The sequence below is a fragment of the Quercus lobata genome, chromosome 11 (genome assembly GCF_001633185.2).
Source record: "Quercus lobata isolate SW786 chromosome 11, ValleyOak3.0 Primary Assembly, whole genome shotgun sequence".
In the NCBI taxonomy this organism is placed as follows: Eukaryota; Viridiplantae; Streptophyta; class Magnoliopsida; order Fagales; family Fagaceae; genus Quercus; species Quercus lobata.
The window spans coordinates 10733569-10755440 of NC_044914.1; the positions used below are offsets into that span (position 1 = coordinate 10733569).

The 21872-nt window shown below is 30.4% G+C and overlaps 2 protein-coding genes across 4 annotated transcripts; one reads left to right on the forward strand and one right to left on the reverse strand.

Annotated features, from left to right (window-relative positions):
• Positions 1-593: 593 nt before the first annotated feature.
• Positions 594-6306, forward strand: LOC115967725 (GPN-loop GTPase 3-like). Its single transcript, XM_031086855.1, has 9 exons — positions 594-779; positions 896-1004; positions 1499-1580; positions 1784-1869; positions 3299-3402; positions 3515-3645; positions 3744-3837; positions 4645-4700; positions 6082-6306. Exons 1-9 carry the CDS (start codon positions 735-737, stop codon positions 6176-6178), a joined length of 804 nt encoding a protein of 267 aa, XP_030942715.1. The 5' UTR covers positions 594-734; the 3' UTR covers positions 6179-6306.
• A 4928-nt stretch (positions 6307-11234) lies between these two features.
• LOC115967613 (plasma membrane-associated cation-binding protein 1) lies at positions 11235-13005 on the reverse strand. 3 transcript variants are annotated; one of them, XM_031086749.1, is made up of 5 exons: positions 12913-13005; positions 12540-12688; positions 12290-12379; positions 12112-12196; positions 11235-11731 (listed from the first exon to the last, which is right to left on the reverse strand). In XM_031086749.1, exons 2-5 carry the CDS (start codon positions 12651-12653, stop codon positions 11403-11405), a joined length of 618 nt encoding a protein of 205 aa, XP_030942609.1. In that variant the 5' UTR covers positions 12654-12688; positions 12913-13005; the 3' UTR covers positions 11235-11402. The 3 variants fall into 3 exon arrangements, with proteins under 3 accessions (XP_030942609.1, XP_030942611.1, XP_030942610.1); XM_031086751.1 differs by lacking the exon at positions 12913-13005 and adding an exon at positions 12850-12876; XM_031086750.1 differs by lacking the exon at positions 12913-13005 and adding an exon at positions 12818-12854.
• Positions 13006-21872: the final 8867 nt, after the last annotated feature.

A 21872-nucleotide genomic window follows, 5' to 3' on the forward strand; every position in this document is an offset into this window, starting at 1 on the left:
CTTTTATGAACTTGTGACATCTTGTTTGAGGTGAAAATTTGAAGTTAGTTAGCTGAGCTCTCTCTCTCTCTCTCTCTCTCTCTCTCTCTCTTTTTCTTTTTTTCCCCTATTTATTGCCTCAAGTTGTTTGTGTATAATCTTATCTGACCCTGATCTTGATTTCTACTGAGGAAGCCTCATATATTTCTAGCACTTTAGTTGGGCTGCCACAGCCTCAAATTTTTTTTTTTTTTTTGGTTAAGTAAAAAAGGGATTTGTTAGGTTACGTCAGCCCCGAGTAGGGTGCTAGAGTTGGACTTTGTTATAGCCAACTCGTGTAGATGCCCACCAACGGACTTTTACTGGCAACGAGACTCAAACCTAAGTGGGTTAAACAAAACATCCAAACCTTACCAATTGAGCCAAGTCTCCTATTGGCATTTTTTTATTAGATATAATCTCTTCCAAATCCTTAGATCCGTCCTCTTCAAGATTATCAGCCCACTAACCCAGACAGCCCAGCCCAACTTCCCAACCCCAAAAACTTAATAAGAACAAAAATTTTAAAAATTAAAAACCTATTAGCCTTTAACTGAGAGTTTTTTTTTTTTTTTTAAGAATCAACTAAGAGTTAACAAACCAAATTCAGAAGAGATAGTCAGGAGTTGAGATTGTGAGAGACCGAGAGAGTGACTCACTCAGCCACGCCGCCGCAGCTAGTCGGCCGGAATCTACACAAAACACTCGTTTTTATAATGGGGTATGCACAGCTTGTTATTGGCCCTGCTGGCAGTGGCAAGGTAAATATTTTATTGTCACAGTCTAATCTAAATTCTATTTCTATATATGTTGCTTCTTATTATTTTTAAATATGGTTGGACTAACTGTTTACACTTTTATTTATATATACACTCAGTCAACTTATTGTTCTAGTTTGTACCGACATTGTGAAACCATGCAACGGTCGATACATATTGTGAACTTGGATCCTGCTGCTGAGAATTTCGACTATCCTGTTGCAATGGGTGAGTTAGTTGGGGTTGTTGGTTTTTTTTAAGCTCTATCTTGTTAATTAGTTATATATGATTATTTCAGGATAAACTGTTTAGCGCGTAAGGGATTACGCGGTAACTAGTTGTAGCGGGTGGGGTTAGTTACTAGTAAGAATTTGATTGTAAGTTCTCTTATGTCATTGGATAAATTGTTTAGCCCGTCAGGGGTGAAAAGCCCTGGATTACACTGTAACTAGTTCTGGTGGGTGGGGTTAGTTGCCGGTAAGAGTGTGATTAACAAAGTGAAGTTCTCTTACGTCATTTAAAAAAAATATATATATTATATCTTATTTGTTGGATTGGAAATGATGGGTTACCAATGAGCTTTAGCTCAATGGACATTTCCTCCTTCCATAATAATTGAATGGAGGTTGAGATCGTAGATTCTAGACTAAGTGTTAAAAAACTTGCCATTTAAAAATTGGAAATGATGTGTTGTTGGCTTTTTTTCCCCCTCTTGATTGCAGATATAAGGGAACTTATTAACTTGGATGATGTCATGGAGGAACTTGGGTTGGGTCCCAATGGGGGCCTTATGTACTGCATGGAGTATCCTTTATTAAATTTGTAGAAATTTTTTCTTCACCTTTCTTGTATGCTTTTGCTATGTGTATTTACTTGTGATTATTGTCTATGTTTAAGTCCATAAGGACCTTGAATGTTTTTACTAGTTAAGCTGTAAGCATGCTTGTGTTGGCTACCTTGAATGATTATCTTGCTGCAAAATGAATGGCCTTAATTTCCATTTTTAGACACCTCGAAGATAATCTTGATGATTGGTTGACAGAAGGATTGGACAACTATTTGGATGATGACTACTTGGTTTTTGACTGCCCAGGTATCCCTACTTGTCTAGTTGTATGCTTGTTTGTATATATGTTTATATTTATCATGATTTTGAATTTACTTTATGGCAAACTACTTGTTGTGGCTTGTTTCCATAAGTTGACAATTTATGGATATGTCTCATGACCATGGAAAATGCATGAACACAAAAGCAGTGAATACCTAAGATATTGTTCTAGTTTTAATTTTATTTTTTGTTTTTTAAACAGTATTTTCTCCTGGTAAAAAAAGAAATGTAAGAAGAAAGAGGGCTAGTGGTCTTTGGATCTAGTGGCATTTCCTCACCCCAGAAATATGGATTGGAGCATAAGGTTATGTGTTCAATTCCATATAGGTGTGTGAATTGTATTAATCTATCCAGTAATTTTTTTTTGTGAAATGAAAAAATATTGTGACATAAGCTCTAGTGTCCCAGGAATCATTCTTGAATATTTTAGAGAGTTGACAGGATTGCCTTTGTTCCTTTCATGTTCACTATTCTGCAAATGAGCACCTTGTAGTAATGAACATCTGAGGTCCCATCCCAATCTTCCCTTAGTAAAAATTATAAAAAGGGAAACTTTGGAGGTCCCCGTTAACTTGATTAGTAAAGTCTCTTGGCTTCACTAAGAGAAAAAAGGGGGAAGAACTCTCTCGCTCTATCTCATAAATTTTCATCTACTATAAGGGTGACTGGAACTTTTACTTTTAAAAACTAGAGAAAGGTAGAAAGGGGATTGGAAAAAATGTAAGAAGAAAAAGACAAGCAACATGAGCCTTGAATGAAACCAACTAAATTGTAATGGACAAATGTCTCAATGAGTTCATTTTATTTTATAAGTAGAAATATTTTATTGAAAAAAAAAAAAAAAAAAAACTATTTCATGTGCGAAGAACATAAAGAAGTCTAAAAAATTACAAAGAATAAGTAATCATGTGCAGAAGTATTGACTCTTCAAAATCAACATTAGAATTGCTATTGGTAAAACCTCATGCATGGAAGTTCTAATCAACAATTTTTGTAATTGACTCACTGAACTTAAATCTTCAAAAGCATGGTGATTCCGTTCCTTCCACAAAATCCACATCAAACATAAAGGGACTAAATTCCAAATTGTTAAATGAGTTCATAGAGCATATCCTTCCTTTTCCAGACAGAAGATGTTCCTAGCTGTTCTGCTGATGAAAAATTGGATTCTGCATTTCCAATGAGCTATAGTTCAGTTGGCACCTCTCCCCCTATGAATTCTAGGTAGGAGGTGAGGTCTTGGGTTGAAGAACCATTGGGCTTATCAATTAAATAAAAAAGATTCAGCATTACCACTCATATTTTAGCCCTTTGATGTGATATAGAGTGGATATTTTGAGCTTGTATCTTCAACTGCCTGTTTCATAACTGCAAAAATATAATTATGTATCCTAACCTTAAGATATATATTCAGGCCAGATAGAACTCTTTTCACATGTGCCAGTGCTGCGGAATTTTGTGGAACATTTGAAGCGTAAAAATTTTAATGTTTGTGGTGTATACTTGCTTGATTCACAGGTTTGTATGAAATTGGTTACTTCTTTTCTTGCTTTGGCTTGTTCTGTATTTTAATACTATCATGAACTGTCCCTTGATTAAAACTAATGGTTTTAATATTTGATTAAATTAGTTCATGACAGATGTTACCAAGTTCATTAGTGGTTGCATGGCATCACTTTCTGCAATGATCCAACTTGAATTGCCCCATGTTAATATCCTCTCCAAAATGGACCTTGTGACTAACAAAAGGGATGTTGAAGAGTGAGCTCTTTTATTACTACTTTATATAACTTGTATGGCATACACCGTTTTTATTAAATTTAACAATCTAATATGTTTTGTACTTTTACTGCTCTCAGTTTTCTGGATCCAGAGCCTCAGTTTTTGTTATCAGAGTTGAATCAACGCATGGCTCCTCAATTTGCTAAACTGAATAAATCTTTGATTGAACTAGTGAGTAACTAAACTACTTATAATTTTAACACATTGCCTCTGCTGGAAACTACTTGTCAGTATTGTGGTCACATATAATCGATGTTGATCTACTATGCATTTCTTTCGGAGTGATCTTGATATCAATGTAAACTTTTTTGGTGTTTTAAGGATATCTTTATTTTAATTACTTTCCAACTGCACATTATGGCTGTCCCTGACCACTTTTTGCTTATGTTGTATGAAATATGTCGTAGGAAGCATCTCCATTTACTCTAATTGGTAAGTTACACATGCACCCAATGAGTCTTGAACCCACAACCTCACCCTCTACCTAGCATTTATAAGGGGGAGGAGGTGTCAGTTTAGCTAAAGGCTAGGAAACATCTTTATTTTTTAGAGGTGCATGATTAAGTTTCTTGGAAGAGATGCTCTTTCGTGAGTGGTCTGTTTTCTTAGTTAGCTTCTCCTGTATCAGGGTATTGTAGATGGGTTGATTTACTGTTCTGGTTGTATGATCTGTATCAATATTTTACTCTCATTTGGGAGACTACGTAATCTGATATAACATAAGCTGCATCATCTTAGATTGTACATTTACCTGAGAGCTTATAAGGAATTAATTATTCTGTTAGTAAGTATTTTTTGGTTGAAGCGTTGTAATTGTGCATGGTTATGTGATTTGTAGTAATTATTGGCCTTCATTGGTTGTACAAGATTATTTTCATTTTTCAAGCTGCAAAATTGCTCTTGGTCTCACTTTTTTTGACCTGCAAATGGGGATTGGCTGGATTTTTTGAAACTATTATATAATTTTTGTTGTGTTAGGTGGATGGGTTTAGCATGGTGAGTTTTGTGCCCCTTGACCTGAGGAAGGAGAGCAGGTATTCTCTCTCTCTCTCTCTCTCTCTCTCATTGACAGTATTATGTTGTGCTTGCAAACTTAGCTTTTGTAGTTTTAACCTATTAAAAAAATTCCTTGGATCTGGACTTATGAAATGTGTTTTAAAGTTTTTGATTATTTTAGTCCAAAGGTTTATTTGCCTTGGGATTTATCATTTGAATAAAAAAACTTAGGCTGACAGTGAAATGTAGTTAATAATTTCAGATGGCATTTAGATTTAAATTTTGGGACTATGATTCTTATAGTTTTTGCTGTCTTCTTGACTGAATATGGTGTAGCATAAGTTTTCTTATTTGTTCTACTACAGAAGAGTGGTGGAGTGGCCTGTGTTGGCATCAAATTGATGCCTTTAATAGGTTGCGTTCTACTTAATATATTTTTTTATTTCTGTAACATTGGGAATAGGTTTAGGATAATGTCCGAAGACTAAAATATCTCAGTATAAGAACAGGTTTTGCTCATCTTATTTGTTAAGTTTGGTGATAAATCAGCCTAGGAAGGAAGACAGATGGTTGAACCTCTGAAGTCACAACAAAGAATGGATAAAATAAGAGTGAAAAGAAAGAAAAAAGATCAAGGTTTAAAGAACTGGAGAAGACAAGTGAAACTAGGGAATCAATAATACCTACAAAAAAAATACTTAGGCTGAATCGAACATTACCCTTTTGGCCTATTATTTATTGGTCGGATTGTTGTGACCCTTTACCCTTCAAGAGTCAAGACCTACATGAGGCTATCTTTTCTAGTGCCGTCAAGGTTCTTGCAGGGTGTTTGGAAACAAGAGAACTGGTTTAGTTTGGTTTTAACCAATTCCAAGACAGTGAAATAAATTTTGAATTGGTTTTATTTGATTTGTTGTTTCTCGAAACCTAAGCCTGTATTTGTAAACCAAAATTTCTGCCATACTACATTTTGTCACTTGCCAGACACCATACGTTGCCATTTCTTTTGGGGGTCTGCACTTAGGATTTTAGCGTTGAAACCCTCTCAAAACCAATAATACATTTGTCAGAACTATAGCTAATTATTTGCAATGAAGAAAAAAATCATTTGCAACTAAGATTTATTAAAAATAAATCTTAGTTGCAAATGATTTTTTTCGCAAATGATTTTTTTCTTCAGCTGCTGCACAGTTGGTAAAAGATCATATGATGAAGCTTCAGGCTTCAACTGGTGGTAGAGAAAGTGTACTATATATGTTCTTATTAGTGTTTCTTTTGTTCGTAGACTTCCATATTTATCTTGGCTGGTTTGTTTACTTTTGAAGTCATGAAATATTTTCAAGCAAATTTAGTTACAAAGATGACATAATTCCGATTTTTCATATAATTAGAGGGTAAATGTTGACTTGTCTTTTGCAGTATACAATATGTGCTGGCTCAAATTGACAACTGCATTCAGTACGGAGAAGACGGTGATGTGAAGATTAAGGATTTTGATCCTGAGGATGATGACTAGATTTATCTTATCTGTTGACCGCGAGAAAATATATTACTGTTTCTGTGTCAATATGTAGGATCAAATTATAAACTTCTTTTTGAGAAAATTCAATCCGATCTTGCAGAATGGAAATCAAATTTGATGTCTCTGGAAGAATTACTCTCGGCCAATCCATCACATAACCAATTCCAACCTAGTTGTCATGGACCCATGGTTTTAGAATTTTCCCAAAGTCTGAAATGATAAATGCTGTAGATTATGTTACTTGTTTTGTCTTCGAGTAGATTTCATTTCTAAAGTTTGGTCCAATTTTTGGAAACTTTGGCCAATTAGAAAAATTATGGTTGTACTTTTAAGACTTGGCCGTGGGATAGATTTTCCCGCTAACAATATATGTGAATAGGCAAATTTTATACTCAATAATCTCTTAAGACTTGGCCGTGGCCTGTGGGATAGATTTTCCCTCTAACAATATATGTGAATAGACAAATTTTATACTCAATAATCTTTTAAGACTTGGCCGTGGGATAGATTTTCCCTCTAACAATATATGCGAATAGACAAATTTTATACTCAACAGTACTTTTTTTTTATAATCAACAACCTAATAGTATAATAGAAACATTAGATTTTTCTTAAAATTTCCTCATGTACCCTAACATCAGGTTCAAAAAGTTTGCCTTTTCATGCTAGTTTCAACACTAGTATAAAACATGCTAACTTGTGCTATCTCCTTGAATTTTTAATGAAGACATGTGAGGTTCAAATTCCTTCCCCTAACCATTGAATTATTTTTTATGTGAGAGAGAGAGAGAGAGAGAGAGAGAGAGAGAGAAGAAGAAGAAGAAGAAGAAGAAGAAGAAGAAGTGAAGAGAATGCTACATATGCACAAAATTTGACAACTCTTTTAATGTTATTGATGTGGCAAGCATATATCGATTCTCATCTAGACTCATCATTGACAATACTTTTTTACCTATCACTTACAATTATGTCAGTGATGATGTGTCTTGTATAGCACTGTGTGTACATTTTGTTATTCCATTGCAATAGCTAAAATTCGAGATCTCAACCCAAAAAAAGCATTAACTCACTTAAATGCATTTCAAGAATGACAGAGTGAGAGGAAGGGTGTTTTGGTCATTTTATTTATTGAGAGAGAATGCAGGTTTGGCTTGGTGGTGGAGAACTAAGCAGAGAAGAATGAGGCCTGAAGGAGTGAATACAACACCATTCTTAGGATGCTAAAATGTTGTTATCTACTAACTATTCTGATACAACCATGGTTTTAAAAACCGGAACAATCAAATAACCGGAATTGAGTTTGGTTTTCGGTTTTTACCATATCAGATGGTTTGGTCCGGTTTTTAAAACCATGGATATGAGTCATATGACACTATTCGTTTGAAGTTCAAAAGGCGGACAGTGAAAGCCCAATCCAACTATGTGTTTGGATAAGGCTTGAGGTTTCCAATTGTGTGCAAGCCCAATCTAATTGAATGTTATAATCACAAACTATTTTACAACATTTTTACAAATTGTTATTGTGACAAATTTTTATTGGTTCTCATTTGGACCCACCATTGACATAACTTTTTCACTTACAAATAATCACTGACTACATTAGCAATTTGTAAAATAAAAATTGTAAAAAAGTTTGTAATTCCAGCATTTTCCAATGTAGTTAATTTTGGTTATACAGGAAAAAAAAATGTCTATAAGTATATAGGCACAAATAATTTCATAATTATCAAGGTTGTAAGTTGTTTTTGCTAGATAAACAAATAATGTCAGTGATGAGCTTAGACAAGAACCACTAAAAACTTGTTAAATTAACTGTTATGAAAATTGTTGTCTTTGGCATTACTCTAAATCTATCGTTCTATTTGTTTTTACAATAACATTTTTTTTTGGAATATGAATCATTTCTCTAAAAATTATTTTCTAGATAATTATCTTATTTTCTAATTATACTTGGTAGCAACCTTAAAATAATTTGAAAAACTATTTCTACAGTTTCCTTATTTAACTTGGCGTGAGATAGAGTTATTTTTTAGAAAATTTAAGTGAAAAACAACTCTAACTCATGCAAATCTTAAAAAGATAAGTTAAGAAATAATTTTCATTTAACCCATTTTTTTTCTAAGACTATCAAAAAAAAAAAAAAAAACACACAAAAACCTGTCTTCACAAAAGGTTTTTCATAAAAATAAACGAAGCCTTGCATTGAAAAGGACACATAAGCATCCCAAATTGCATTCTAGGTGGCATAAAAATTATTATTTTAATCTTAACAATTATAATGTCAGATTTTTTTCATCCACTATTTAACAACAATGACTATTTTGACCAAAAAAAAAAAAGGGTTAAAGACTAAATATAAAATCACATATTTGAAAGGTTAGGAAACAAAAGGTAATTAAACCAAAGAAAATTACTCTCCGCTTAAGCCAACTTGCAAGGTTCACCATTACGTGAGAGAGTGGCTAAATATACTAAATATATGATATCTTTTTCCTCACTCTGGGCCCATAATTAGCATTCGTCATTCAATGAGTACCATGGCCATGAGCCAAAATTCATGTGTAATTTGAATTTAAATTGTATTGTTGAATATTCGTATGTGAGTGGAAATTCTAAATAATACAAAATTTTAAATATTAAAATAATATAATTGAACTCAATTTATTATGATTAAGTTTTTGATATATTTAAGTAGTATTTTAGTATATTATATTAAGCCCTAACTTGAAATCCTACAATGATTAGGCTTTTATTAGAGAGTGATGAGTATAATGAGAATTACACATTCATTAATTTTTTTTTTTGAAAGGAAAAAAAAAATTAATGAATGTGTAATTCTTGACCATATAGAAAATTACACATTCATTAATTAATAATGAAAAATGTAACAAGTAGATGAACCTATGAGTCTTCCCTGGTCTGAAAAAACCCAATTACATGGAAAATAACATGCATATTCTTACACGAAATAAATAGATAGATGTTTGTCATGTTAGCAAGTACAACAGTGTTTGAAATCATGCCATTTTAATTTATAGTATTTTTAAATTATCAAATAGGGCCCAAATGAGTACGTCTTGACCATATACTTTCTTTATTGATAAAATGAGCTGTCGACATATTTTTCGATTGGAAATTGTCGTTACTTTAGGCACAAAGTAGTTTTAAAAGTTGATATTAATATAAGTTTCAAGACTTTGATTGCTTGTTTCGTATTAAAAAAAATAAATTAATAAACTTTAATTGCTTAGCACTTCGATTTTATCTATTAGGAAACTCTTTTTGTTGGATATGGCGGCAAGTTGGCTGTTGTACTTGTCCACAATGCGTTGGACATAAATTTCACTATGACTTAATAGAGGTCTCTAATTAATATAAGCTAGTCTTTTCCCCTCCAATGTCTTTGTAGTTAATTACGGTATTAAAAAATAATAAAACATAAAATAAAATAAAAATTACCATAGCTAAAGGTAATACTAGGGTTATGCTTGGAAGTGAGGCAAACAATTTATTTCTTTATTTCTATAAATAAAATTCCTTATTTGTTTTTTATTTTGTATGAATTGTCTTTGTGTTTGCTTTGTTGTAGGAAGGAACACTTGTCATATTTGTCTAGTGTTTGCTTTGTTGTCATATATTGAAAAGCCAAAAAAAAGTCAAATCATGAATTTTTTTTTTAATATTTCGTTCTTTAAGAGAGAGAATATGAATAAACTAAATTTTACTCCAAATTAAGTTGGTGAAAATTTACTTTAACCTATTAAATGATGATTGAAGTAATTATTTATATTTACTTTTGATTGCATAATATATTTAAAAATGGTGTGGTTGGTTAATTTAGATGATTTATTGTTCATCAACTAAAAACAAACACACATAATTAATTATTATATATCATATCACTTCACCCAAAAAAGAAAAAAGGAAAAGTCATGTCACCCTTATAAAGCGGGAATTGCATGCATTGAAACCCCACACATTTGCACATAGTTTTGGCCAACTTTTACGTCTCACACCAAACGTCATGTTATTCTCCACTTCCGTTTGTTTTCTAGATGCTAAAACCACTAAAGTTAAGGGTAAATTTGGTACGTATATTTAAACATATATTTTTAATTTTTAAATAATAGTATATGTATTTTTATTTTTTTTACTCACACGTTTTTTCAAAAAATATAAATAACATTTCTAGAACAATGTTACCAAACAGCTCCTAAAATACTAAAATACTACAACGTTGTAAAAATATTTTCCTCTTTTAAGACCTATGCGTAATTATCAAGCACTTTTAAGAGAATACTTAAATTTTCCTCCTACTCTAGAGCTAGAATCTTAGACTGAAATCAAATGTTGAAACTATTTTGGATCACTATTCCAAAGGAAAATTTTCACCAGAGAAGCATAATTACAAAATTGTAGTTGATGAAAATGGATCAAGTGGATGTACCCTAGATTTACCTTTGGAAATTTAACGAATTTATTTCTAATATTAAAAAATATAATAATAAGAGTAATGCTACCGTCACAAATTATTTTACAATATTTTTACAAAATGTTAATGTAGCCAACCTCTTATCGATTTTCACTTAGTCCCACCATTAATATTACTTTTTCATTTACAAATAATCACTTACCACATCAGTAGTTTGTAAAATTTTTTGTAAAATAGTTTGTATTTATAGCATTATTCTAATAATAATAAATGTTACTCAAATAAATCATATTTGTGAAAAATTGTCACCAAATATTTATGGTTTTACAGTAAAAATCATTTTTAACTCAATACGTGACAATTTATAAAACTATTTACGTATATTATTATTATTTTTTTTTTAAAGTCATGTGATTAGAAGTATATATAAATTTGGAGGTAATTTTTTTTTTTTTACATTAGCAAAAACATTAAAAAAAAAAAAAAATCCTTATGAGAGAGAGAGAGATAAATCCAAACAAATAACTCCTTATGAGAGCATTGTTTTTTTAATTACATCACTTCACTATTTTGTAAATGATACAATTAATTCACAAAATTTGTACACTTAAAACATAAATAAAAAGCTTTGAAAAAGTTTTTTTAAAAAAACCCATAATAAAACAAATCCAAGAGCTCTTACAAGAAGAGGATGGAGGAGATGAAAGAATAACAAATCAATATTTCACTTTTATAAACTTTCACACAAAGTTCACTTTAATAAGAGAGTTCCTGTACTTGATTTTATCAAGGCTTTGCTGGTTCTGCAGCTTCCTCTACCTTTGCTTCAGGCTCAGTTGGTGTTGGTGTTGGTTCAGCTTTCTCAGCCTCCACCACCACTTCTTTTTTCTCTTCTTCTATTTTCTCCACCACCTCTTCTTTCTTCTCTTCTTCAACAAGTACTATCTCCCTCTCTTTTTCAGTTGCTGTTGTTGCTGCTTCTGGGGTTGGCTCGACTTTCTCTTCTGTGACGACGAAAGTTGAAACCTTTTCAAAAACAAAGAAAACTGGGCCTGGAATCAATGCTGGACCATACTTTGAAGATGCTTCAGATACTGGTTTTGATCCTGGAAACTCTGTGAATATATAACATGGTGAACAGGAAAAATAAAGAAGATTAAACGATAGTTAATCATGAAAAAGTAAAATACAAGCCATAAAAAGTTACTAAAGACAGTAACATAACAAAAAAATTATATTGGACCCACTTGTTGGTAAGAGTGCTAAACGGTTAAATAGTAAAATTCATAATTTTTCTAACAATTTGAACTTCTGGTATAAGTTGTAGTTTTTTTTTTTTTTTTTTTTTTTTTTTAAGCGTATTAATTATCATAGCATATGGCCTTGAGTTAAGTGTGACAGTGTCAAAATATTATAGTTAAATGATAAAATTTCTTATTTCTTATCATTTTATGCTTCTATAATAATCTGTAAATTAAAAAAAAAAAATCCATACCAATTTTCACCAGCTCTTCTATGAACTTGTGAACTGCAACTGAGTGCTTCTTCAAGCCTGGCTCCTTAGGTTCCTTAACCAAAGTCTGTTTGAGGTGAAAATTTGAAGTTAGTTAGCTCTCTCTTTCTATTTTTTTTTTACCTATTTATTGCCTCTAGTTGTTGGTGTATAATCTGACCTTGACTTCTACTGAGGAAGCCTCATATATTTCTAGCACTTTAGGTTGAAGCTCAGTCTTCTTCTCTTCAAACTCCTTAGTAATTTGCTCCTAAACCAAATACACACATATCAAACAATAGTAAGAACCTTTTTTTGAGCTATTCTTTACATATGCATGTATGAAAACATCAAAAAAGGTTTTTTGTTTTTTGTTTTTTTTTTTTTTTTTTTTTTTTGAAGATAGAAGAAGTAGATTTTAAGTAACATACCTTAGACTTGTCGAAGGACTTGCAAGCCTCAGCAGCAGCAGCAGATTTCTTGGTACCATTTTTCTCGAAAACCTTCTTGATCTTTGGAAGAACTTTTGATTTCCAATAACCCATCTCGTTTCTTAATTCAACTATGTTACCTATATAGCCTATAACAAAAACAAACAAACTAAGCAAGAGCAAAAATCAAATACTTAAAAAACTCAAAGGTAACCTTTATATATATATATAGAGAGAGAGAGAGAGAGAGAGAGAGAGAGAGAGAGAGAATTGACAACAATATTCACAGATAAAATTGCTAGAGATCCACCACAAAGTACAAGAGAGAAACTTGATGAAGCTAAGAGAATCTGTCTCTCTTTTTCTCACTTACCCTCTAAACTCTTTGTGTCTTTGTCGTAGCTACTGTGGTCTCCAGTTGAAGTGGACCTCAATGAAACTATTCCAGCAATTGTCCCCTCCAAATCAATGCATTATGAGCTTAACCGTGGCATCAAAATATAGACATACTTCCTACCAAACCAACCCCCAGGTTCCAATTTAATTACCAAAATACACACCCACTTTTTTTTTTGGTAAACAATACACACCCACTTGTTCTTTTACTCTAGCCACCTTGTCAATCATATGATCTTCATTACCCTCCTCTATCTATTAATTAAATGCAGTTTTTATTATACACACTCTATTACACGAGAAAGTATACCATGTTTCGGTAATACCAACTCAGCATCTGTTTTAGTATTTCCTATCCAATAAATGAGTAACACCTGTTTCAAAAAACCACATCAGACTACTCCAATAAATGATTAATTTATCTTCCTGATAGTATAAAAGATTGTGATTAATTTATTGAAGTAGTCTGATATGATTTTTTGAAACAGGTGTTGCTCATTTATTGGGTAAGAAATACCAAAACAAATGTTGAGTTGGTATTACCGAAACATGAAATACTTTCTCCTATTACACACATTCTTATACATACTTGAAATGCACTAAACACAATTTACAGGGTGAAAATCACGATTTCAAGTCACAATTTCAGTGCATTTCAATTATGTGTAAAAGAGTGTGTAATAGGATGTGTATACTAGTATTTTCCAATTAATTAATACCTTTTATTCCACTCTAAGTGTACTACTTTATACTCCACAAATTACATTGTATCATTTTTTAACATAATAAAATGAAACTTGTATAGAATTTTTAAAAAATTTTATTTTGACCTCCTAAAATAAAATTTTGAACATCTTGACCCTAAATTTTGTTTAAATCCAACTAAAATAAGCTTGAAAATGACCATCTTACTGCTACTTTCACAATAAAGGTTATGTGGCAAGTTGTAGTTAGTTTTCATCTAGACTCACAACTGACATCATTTTTTTATCTACCCTTAAACACTTGCCACCTAGATTTTGTTGTGAAATTTTTGTAAAAGTATTGTGACAATAGCACTACTCTTAAAATATTTAATTTTATAAGAAAGAAAAAAATGTTTCAAAATTTTGCTCATTTGTTAAAAATAAATAAATCTTCTCTTCGAGACTTTGATTTATTTTGCCATTGACAGTGAAATGAAGCTATTTTTTCCTGTACCTTTCTTGTTCATCAACAAAAAAATTACATCACTATTACAACCAACAGATCTGTATCTACATCTGTGATTATTTCCTCATTCTCTCTATCTCTCATTCTCCCTTCTATGTTTTCTTAGTTTTTCTTTCTGTTTGACCAAATAATTTGATAAATACTCTATAGATTGTCAAGTCCAAGAAGTCTTTTAGAACTTGCTCCAATTCTAAGAGAGTGACCACGTGTATGGTTAAAAATTCATACACTTCAAAAACAAAAACTTATATTAGTTACTATTTTTCTCTTAGTTTCACATTTACTCCTACTCTTGGGTGTGTTATTATTCTTCTTTATTATATTGTTTTATCTTATTTATATTACATATAAATATAATAAGTTATTATTAATTTGACAGAAATGTATTCAATTATAATTAATTTATTAGTTATTTAATTATATTTGTTTATACATTCAATAGTTGTTTTCTAGTACCGATCTCATTTTTAGACTATTGTACAATATAATTGTATTGTATACTAAATTGTATTTAGAATACTATTTTAGATTATTGTATAGAATATGGAAGTTATACATACAGAAAAAATTATTTTTTTATTTTATTTTTTATTCGCCCCCATGACAAATTCCTAACTCTGCAACCGTTGACCCCATGGGCAGCTCCACAATGGGTCTAGGGGGTCACAGGACCACCCTGACTTGGAAAAAATTATTATTATATATAAATTTTTAAAAATATTATTTTTTATTTTAAAAAAAAATTGACCACCCTAAATTTTTTTAAACCCAACATAATTAAACTTTGGACAAAGTTTGCTAACAAATTTGGTTGTAAACTAAAGCAACAACTCCACTCAATATATATATATATATATATATCTATTTATTTATTTATTTATTGGATGTGAATTTTAACAAATCCACGATTGGATTACATTTTCTTCTTATATCCTCCATATTTGCAAAATTTCAAAAAGATCAAAGAATAATAGTTATATCAACAATCAAATGTTTAAATTTCGAGTTTTTGTAGTCTAAAATTATTCATGAAAAATAAGTTTATGGATCAAATAGTAAATAAAATCTGATTGACATGAAATTTGACATGTGTTTTAAGAACATAAAGAATATGTAATTCAATGGCTAGATTTTCAAAATATGTAACCATGTTAATTTGTTTAGTGAGAGTTGTAGTATTAGGCTACAACTAAATTTGTAACCAAACATTATCCTTAAACTTTGGTCCTCTTAATAATATATTAGGTCCTTACAAACAAAAAGAAAAAACCCAAGAAAATTTTTATTTAACTAAAATTATGAAAGAAACATAGTTTACAGCATTGATAAGAGACTATCATGCAACAATTTCAAAATAAAAAAATTCGTAGAAGTAAAATGTAAAATTTTATGTATTTGCATGTTTTTTTTTTCGTCAATATATGAAGTTTTATTTTTATTAAATTTTGTATAATTTGAGTTTCTTAATGACTACCTTGAAAAAAATTTCTAAAACCGCCACTGACTGACCCCCCCAGAAAAAAATCCTAGAGTTGTCATTTGGTATAACTTGTTATAGTTAGTAAAGTATAAAGTGAAACACTTATAATTGGTAAAATATAAAATAGAAAACTTAAATATAGAGTAGAATACTTTGACTGAGAAAGTATATTTTAATTCAATGGCATAGTAGATCAAATCATCAAACATGTGAAAACTCTCAAAAATATATATATAACATGCTTATTCATGTAGGGCTATAAAAGACTTTATGATAAAAGAGTTAGGTTTGTTTACTATGTATTATGATGATTGACAAGGTTCAAAGCAAGGGCAGGAGCTGTAAATAGGTGATAACACTGAGGGGTATAATGGTAAAGATTGATGGTGGGGGAGATGACAGCTGGCAATCACCTCAAACTGAGGTGGCAAATAGCATGCGTGGGGTCCTCACATAGGTTTCAAACTTTGGTTTGGAGTCGATCTGTACAAATGTGTTTTCTTTCTTGCGCCTCTTCTTTGCCTTCTCAGACTTCCCACGTGGCTTCGCTGGTTCTACCATCACGCCGTCAATGACTTGTATTGTATTATGTCGGTCTAGAACCACAATGTTGAAATTCCCAACCCTTATCTAGGAATTTTAGGGTATTCAGAATTCTTCGAATATCTGTGTATTATTTGCTCGAATGTGTGTAGTCATGCCGTCATACATATTTTAAGTTATATTACTGTGTAGCTCATACGGATATAATTAAAAACAATCATAATTATACTATTTTTTAGAAGAGATTTAAGTTACACATAGTATTAGTTTACACTTTTTTAAACTATACATTTCTAAAATATGTATTCATTATATATATATATATATATATATGATTTAGAATTTAATTAGATTTAGACTCTTTGGTTTTTTTCACCCAATAATTCCCTTACCACAAAAAAATTTTAAAAAATAAATAAATGGACACTTGATGGAAAATTGGACTCCAATTGAAATCCTATTCAATTTTTACACTCAATAATTCACTTAGCATAAAATTAGAAATTAAATGGGACACATGCTAATTAGATTTTCTCTGAGTTTTGGCTATTAATATATATAGATTATCATTAAATATTAAGGGTAATATTTGTTGCACACAATCCAATTTTTGAACTGAAATCATGACTTGAAGTCACAATTTTTATGTTGAAAATCATTACATAAATTACGGTTTCAGTTAAAATATAGGGCATGTGTAAAACTGTGTAGTATGATTAGAAGAATATGATTATTTGACTTGTCAAGTAATAAGATAGAATGATTTTTACTCTAATATATCGGTTTCAAGAAAAATCTTGTCATATCTAGAAGAAAAAAAATATGACCTTGACAATAGAGGGGACTAGCTGGCCCATGATATATTGTACATGCACGTGTAGAAAATTTGTTGCCATTGAATGGTGCTGGAAGAGATTACATTTTCAAGGGAATGTAATCATGTTGTCATGCAAAAAATGATAGGAAGCAAGCTTGCACTCACATGGGCCTTGATTTATAATTTGTGTTTGGGCAAAAAACAAAGGACTTGGAGACAGACAAGAAACATGGATTAGTTAACGGTTGCTGTACTTTTGAGGCTATAATAAGCCATGAGTTTTTATTAACATGGTCCCTTAGTTAATTTCGTAAAAGAATATGGTACCCTTAAACAGTAGGTATGGGACATTATATTTATTAGATTTGTATTTATGGTATACGACACCATTTGCATGCATTATTGTCAATATCTTCTGGCTGTAAGAACTAAGAAAGATGGTGGGAGGTAACTATAGCTAGGGTAAGTAATTACTTTTATAAGGACTATAAAGATATCTACAACCCTAATTCAGAGACTTTATGTGTGTTTTAATTAATGACCAAGGGTCATAGAAATTATTATTCTTATTTTTAAGGTAACATGATTCTTATAACCTATGATACTACTTCATACCCATAGTATAACACTCAAATCAGTGATAGCCATATAATCCATAGAAATGATCCTGTTAGAGATTATTATTCTTTTCTAGTTAACATGATTTTTATAACCAAATGATACTTTTTTCATACCTATATATTATATCACCCAAATAAGTGATAGTCATGTAATCCATGGAGATGATCTTGTCCTTTTAAGATTCTAAAATTATCTTTCATTACTTAATGGAATGAAATTTTAAATTACATAGCACCATACACCTTTAGATATATGAAAAAACTAAAGTTTCACAAGGAAATATACCCTTTTCATTTGGAATCAAATGTAGAGTAACCTGATCTTGATTTAGGATTAAAGTCATCTGATTAGACATTAGCTATCGTAGAATTAGATTGAATGTGGGAAAATATTGTTGATCATTTTATTATACTGAATTCCTTTCTTATTTCAAATTAGATGCTAACCTATCTTCAATTAAAAGTTATTAGTATTTAGACACTATTATTTTTTTTATCATTTACTAATTACACACAAATGGAATAATTATGGACCCTTGTTTTCTAGATTTTCAGCTTTTCTTTTCTAATACTAAAAATATTTTATATGTTATCTCTAAGAGAAAGCAACGTAGTTAGAAAAAAAAAAAATATATATATATATATATATAGTTTTTAACAAGCTGAAAAATAACTAAAACTTCAAAACTTTGATGACAAGCAATGCTTTTGAAGGAAATAAGTTGGACTAGTCCAACTTGCACCATGCAAGTCCTTAAATAATTAAAGCCTCTGAGGATTAGTACAATAATTTTTGTTCTGAGTATTACACTTTTTCAAAGATACAAATAGTAACTTGTACGTTTTACCAATTTCTAATTAACATTTTTAAGTTAAAAGATAATTTGTTAATCAGTTCATGCAACGGAAATTAGTGTCTCCAGGGTCACCAATCTATACTTTTTTTTTTTTCTCAATTTAAAGGAGATTATAGTGTTTAATATGAAACTATAGGGAAGTAACCAGTGTAATGTGGTGAATTTTCAAAGAAGGTTAGTGTAATTTTTGGGATATTCCATGTAAATTTTCTGAATTATAAGCTAAGAAATCGTGGACTTCTATAAACTTCTAGACTCCTCCAAAATTTATTATAATAAAAAAAAACAAAAAAAAAAACCACCTTCTAGACTCTAAATACTTTCTGTTGGTTTCAAACAATTGAAAGTTGAAAGCCAACAATAAAACAAAACACATGAAAAGTTTCTTGGTCAAACAAAGACCATGTTGATTCTCCAAAACGAAAAAAACCATATTCCCTTTGTTTTTGCTTTCGTAATTGATGATTCAAAAGATGTTTGAATAAGTATATAGCTTCATGTAAAATATTCCTTGCTTCCCAAGTAAATAAATTAAAAATAAATAAAAATCAAAGCAACATTTATCAAAAAGAACAAAGCAAAAAAACAAAAATAGATTTCAAAGTAAAAAAAAAAAAAAATCCCTCTTGGGTGCTAAGTTTTGGTTCCGCTGTCACTTTTGACACCAACTGGCTCATGTGGCTCAATTAGTGTTACAATTATTAGGGTGTAATATTTTAAGCCTGCCCCACCAACCTGCAAGTGTCTTCTAATTATTGAATCAGTAATATATTAATAACGCTAATTACAAAGAATTGGAAGAAGTTTTGATTGAGTGTCATGCCTTTCAATCTGAATATATATATATATATATATATATAGTTAATTTTACTCTAAACTAAGAAAGCTAAATCCTAGCTAGAAAAAGAAATTAATTAAAATAATAATTGAGCTCTCTCAGATTCCATCATTGTTAACAATTATGATCCCAGACAGCTAGCTAGACCAATCATCCAAGTGGAATCGTGACTCCTGTCAACCACATCATATACATCTAATCTTAATCACTGAATTTAAAACCTAAATCCTGTTTTGTCTATTAAGATCTTAGAATATCTTTGTAATCTTTTACTAGACCACTAAACAAAAAAATTAAAGGGAAAAGTTTGGCTATAAAGTTGTAGCTAATGATTATAATTTCACTTAATATTTCTTTTGGGTAAACTATATATTTGATCCCTATCATTTACACTATATTTCAATTTGGTCCCTAACCTTTCAATTGAGTCAATTTGGTCCCTAACTTTTCAATCTCGTGTCAATTTAATCCCTACTATTATATTTTGGATGAAAATTGATGACATGGAAAACGGCCAAAATAAAATTTTAGTTTATTCTCACATCAACGGAAGCTAATGTTTTATTTTGGCCATTAGACATGTCATTAATTTTCATACAAAAAATAACAACATTGACTAAATTGACATGGTACTAAAAGGTTAATGACCAAATTGACACAATTGAAATATTAGGAATCAAATTGAAATATGGTGGTGTATAAAACAGGGACAAAAAACGTAGTTTACCCCTTTTTTTTTTATTGGATGTGAATGTGAATTTTGATAAATCCACCATTGGATTACATTTTCTTCTTATATTTTTTATGATTACAAAATTTCTAAAAGATCAAAGATTAATAGCTATAATATAAATCAAATGTTTCAATTTCAAAGTTTTGTAGTCTAAAATTATGTATAAAAATTAAGTTTGTAAATCGAATGGTAAATAACACTCTATTGATATGAAATTTGACATGCATGTTAAAAACATAAAGAATATGAAATGTAATAATTAAAATTTTAAAATTCTTAGTCATGTTAATTTTTTTAATGAGAATTGTAGTCATTGACTACTACCAAGTTTGTAGCCAAGTCCATAAATAAATAAATACGGTATAGCTTCAAAGTTTCCAAAGTCTCAAGTAGTTCACCTCCCAAAATTGCGCCTGTAAAATGCTAAATTATACTTATATAGTGTGTCATGTGTGTGGTACACGAAAACGTTTAGATGAAATTAGTTTATATATATAAGTAAAGTTAGACATGAGAAACTATACAGAATATCAAACTTAATTTAATTAGAATTTTTTAAGAGAAAACTAAACATAATAAGTAATGACACGAGTTCTAATTTAATATCTTTTTAGAGAGTTTCAATCTATAACGTTCGCTCCTGATGATAACTCTTTATTATCAAACTAAATTACTAATCAATTTTTTTTTTTTTAATTATGTAGATGAAGATTGAGTTCTATTTCAATTAAACGAATATATAACAGCTCAAAACTTTTTAATTATATACAATATAACACTTTCTATAAACTTGTAGGATAATTAGCTTTTCATAGATTTTTTTGAGATTTTTTTTCCCCAAAAGCTTTATTATATCATCTATAGACTATAACTGCCTCATATTTAGGTGGACAACCTGTCAAATATACATCCACAAGAATAAACTTATCAATTCTTTGAACAGTAGTACAAGATTTAAGACAAACCATGTAGGGCCATTTTTCTTGATTCATTTTTAATGGTAGCTTTATAGTTGATACACTTGTCTAATCAGAATAATAATACACTTTACATCACAAGCAAAGTCTAGAGCTGGCCATTTTGTAGATTAATATAACTTAATCCAAGATTATGGCAGAGGTGATAGGATGCAATGAAGCTCTAGTGCACTTATTTTATATAAATTGAAAAAAAAAAAAGAAAAAAAAAAAAAGCTCTAGATGAAAGAGACTAGAAAGTAGTAACTTGATAATTTGATCAAAAAGCCATGGTGTGGGCGTGAGCAATAGCCAATAGACACAAAAAATTAATCTTATAGTTGATGAGGTTAGGGGTGACATAAATAAGAAAGTCTATTTCAATGGTCTTAGTAGAAAACTGATTGCATTCTTTTAATTTTTTTTGTTAATTTTTTTATGGAGTAGAACACCTATGAAATCTCAAACAAGATACAAAAAATGACATAGTATAGCGTTTGAGTGAGAACTCCAATGACAAGGACGGATTATAAATGCTCTCTTTGTCATCTTCTTTTCTTTTCTTTTTTTGATAGGACTCTCTTTGTCATCTTGAAAACGAAAGTGATTATTGGTAATTAATAGTGATAAGACTTATAAATTCTAATTTATCCTTATTCCTATCCAAATTTGAGATATTCTCAAACGTAAACACATTGATTCTTAGAAGTCTTCATCACACAAGCAAAAAAAGTTCTCATAGGATAGGGCTAAAGGAAAACTGATTGGTAATGAAAAGGGAAAAAAAATAATTGATGTTAACTATGTATGGACTTGATTTTGGGATGCATTGGCTTCCATAGATTTTTATTAAATCTTATCTGATCAATTCTGGACAAAAA

Bases quoted from the DNA above. Each gene is read 5' to 3' on its own strand.
- LOC115967725 (XM_031086855.1), top strand. From the start codon at position 735: ATGGGGTATGCACAGCTTGTTATTGGCCCTGCTGGCAGTGGCAAG. The intron at 1,005-1,498 runs GTGAGTTAGTTG...TCTTGATTGCAG, and splicing joins CGACTATCCTGTTGCAATGG to ATATAAGGGAACTTATTAAC. The intron at 3,838-4,644 runs GTGAGTAACTAA...TTGTTGTGTTAG, and splicing joins ATAAATCTTTGATTGAACTA to GTGGATGGGTTTAGCATGGT.
- LOC115967613 (XM_031086749.1), bottom strand. From the start codon at position 12,653: ATGGGTTATTGGAAATCAAAAGTTCTTCCAAAGATCAAGAAGGTTTTC. The intron at 12,197-12,289 runs GTCAGATTATAC...CACCTCAAACAG, and splicing joins CTTCCTCAGTAGAAGTCAAG to ACTTTGGTTAAGGAACCTAA. The intron at 11,732-12,111 runs GTATGGATTTTT...ATATATTCACAG, and splicing joins AGAAGAGCTGGTGAAAATTG to AGTTTCCAGGATCAAAACCA.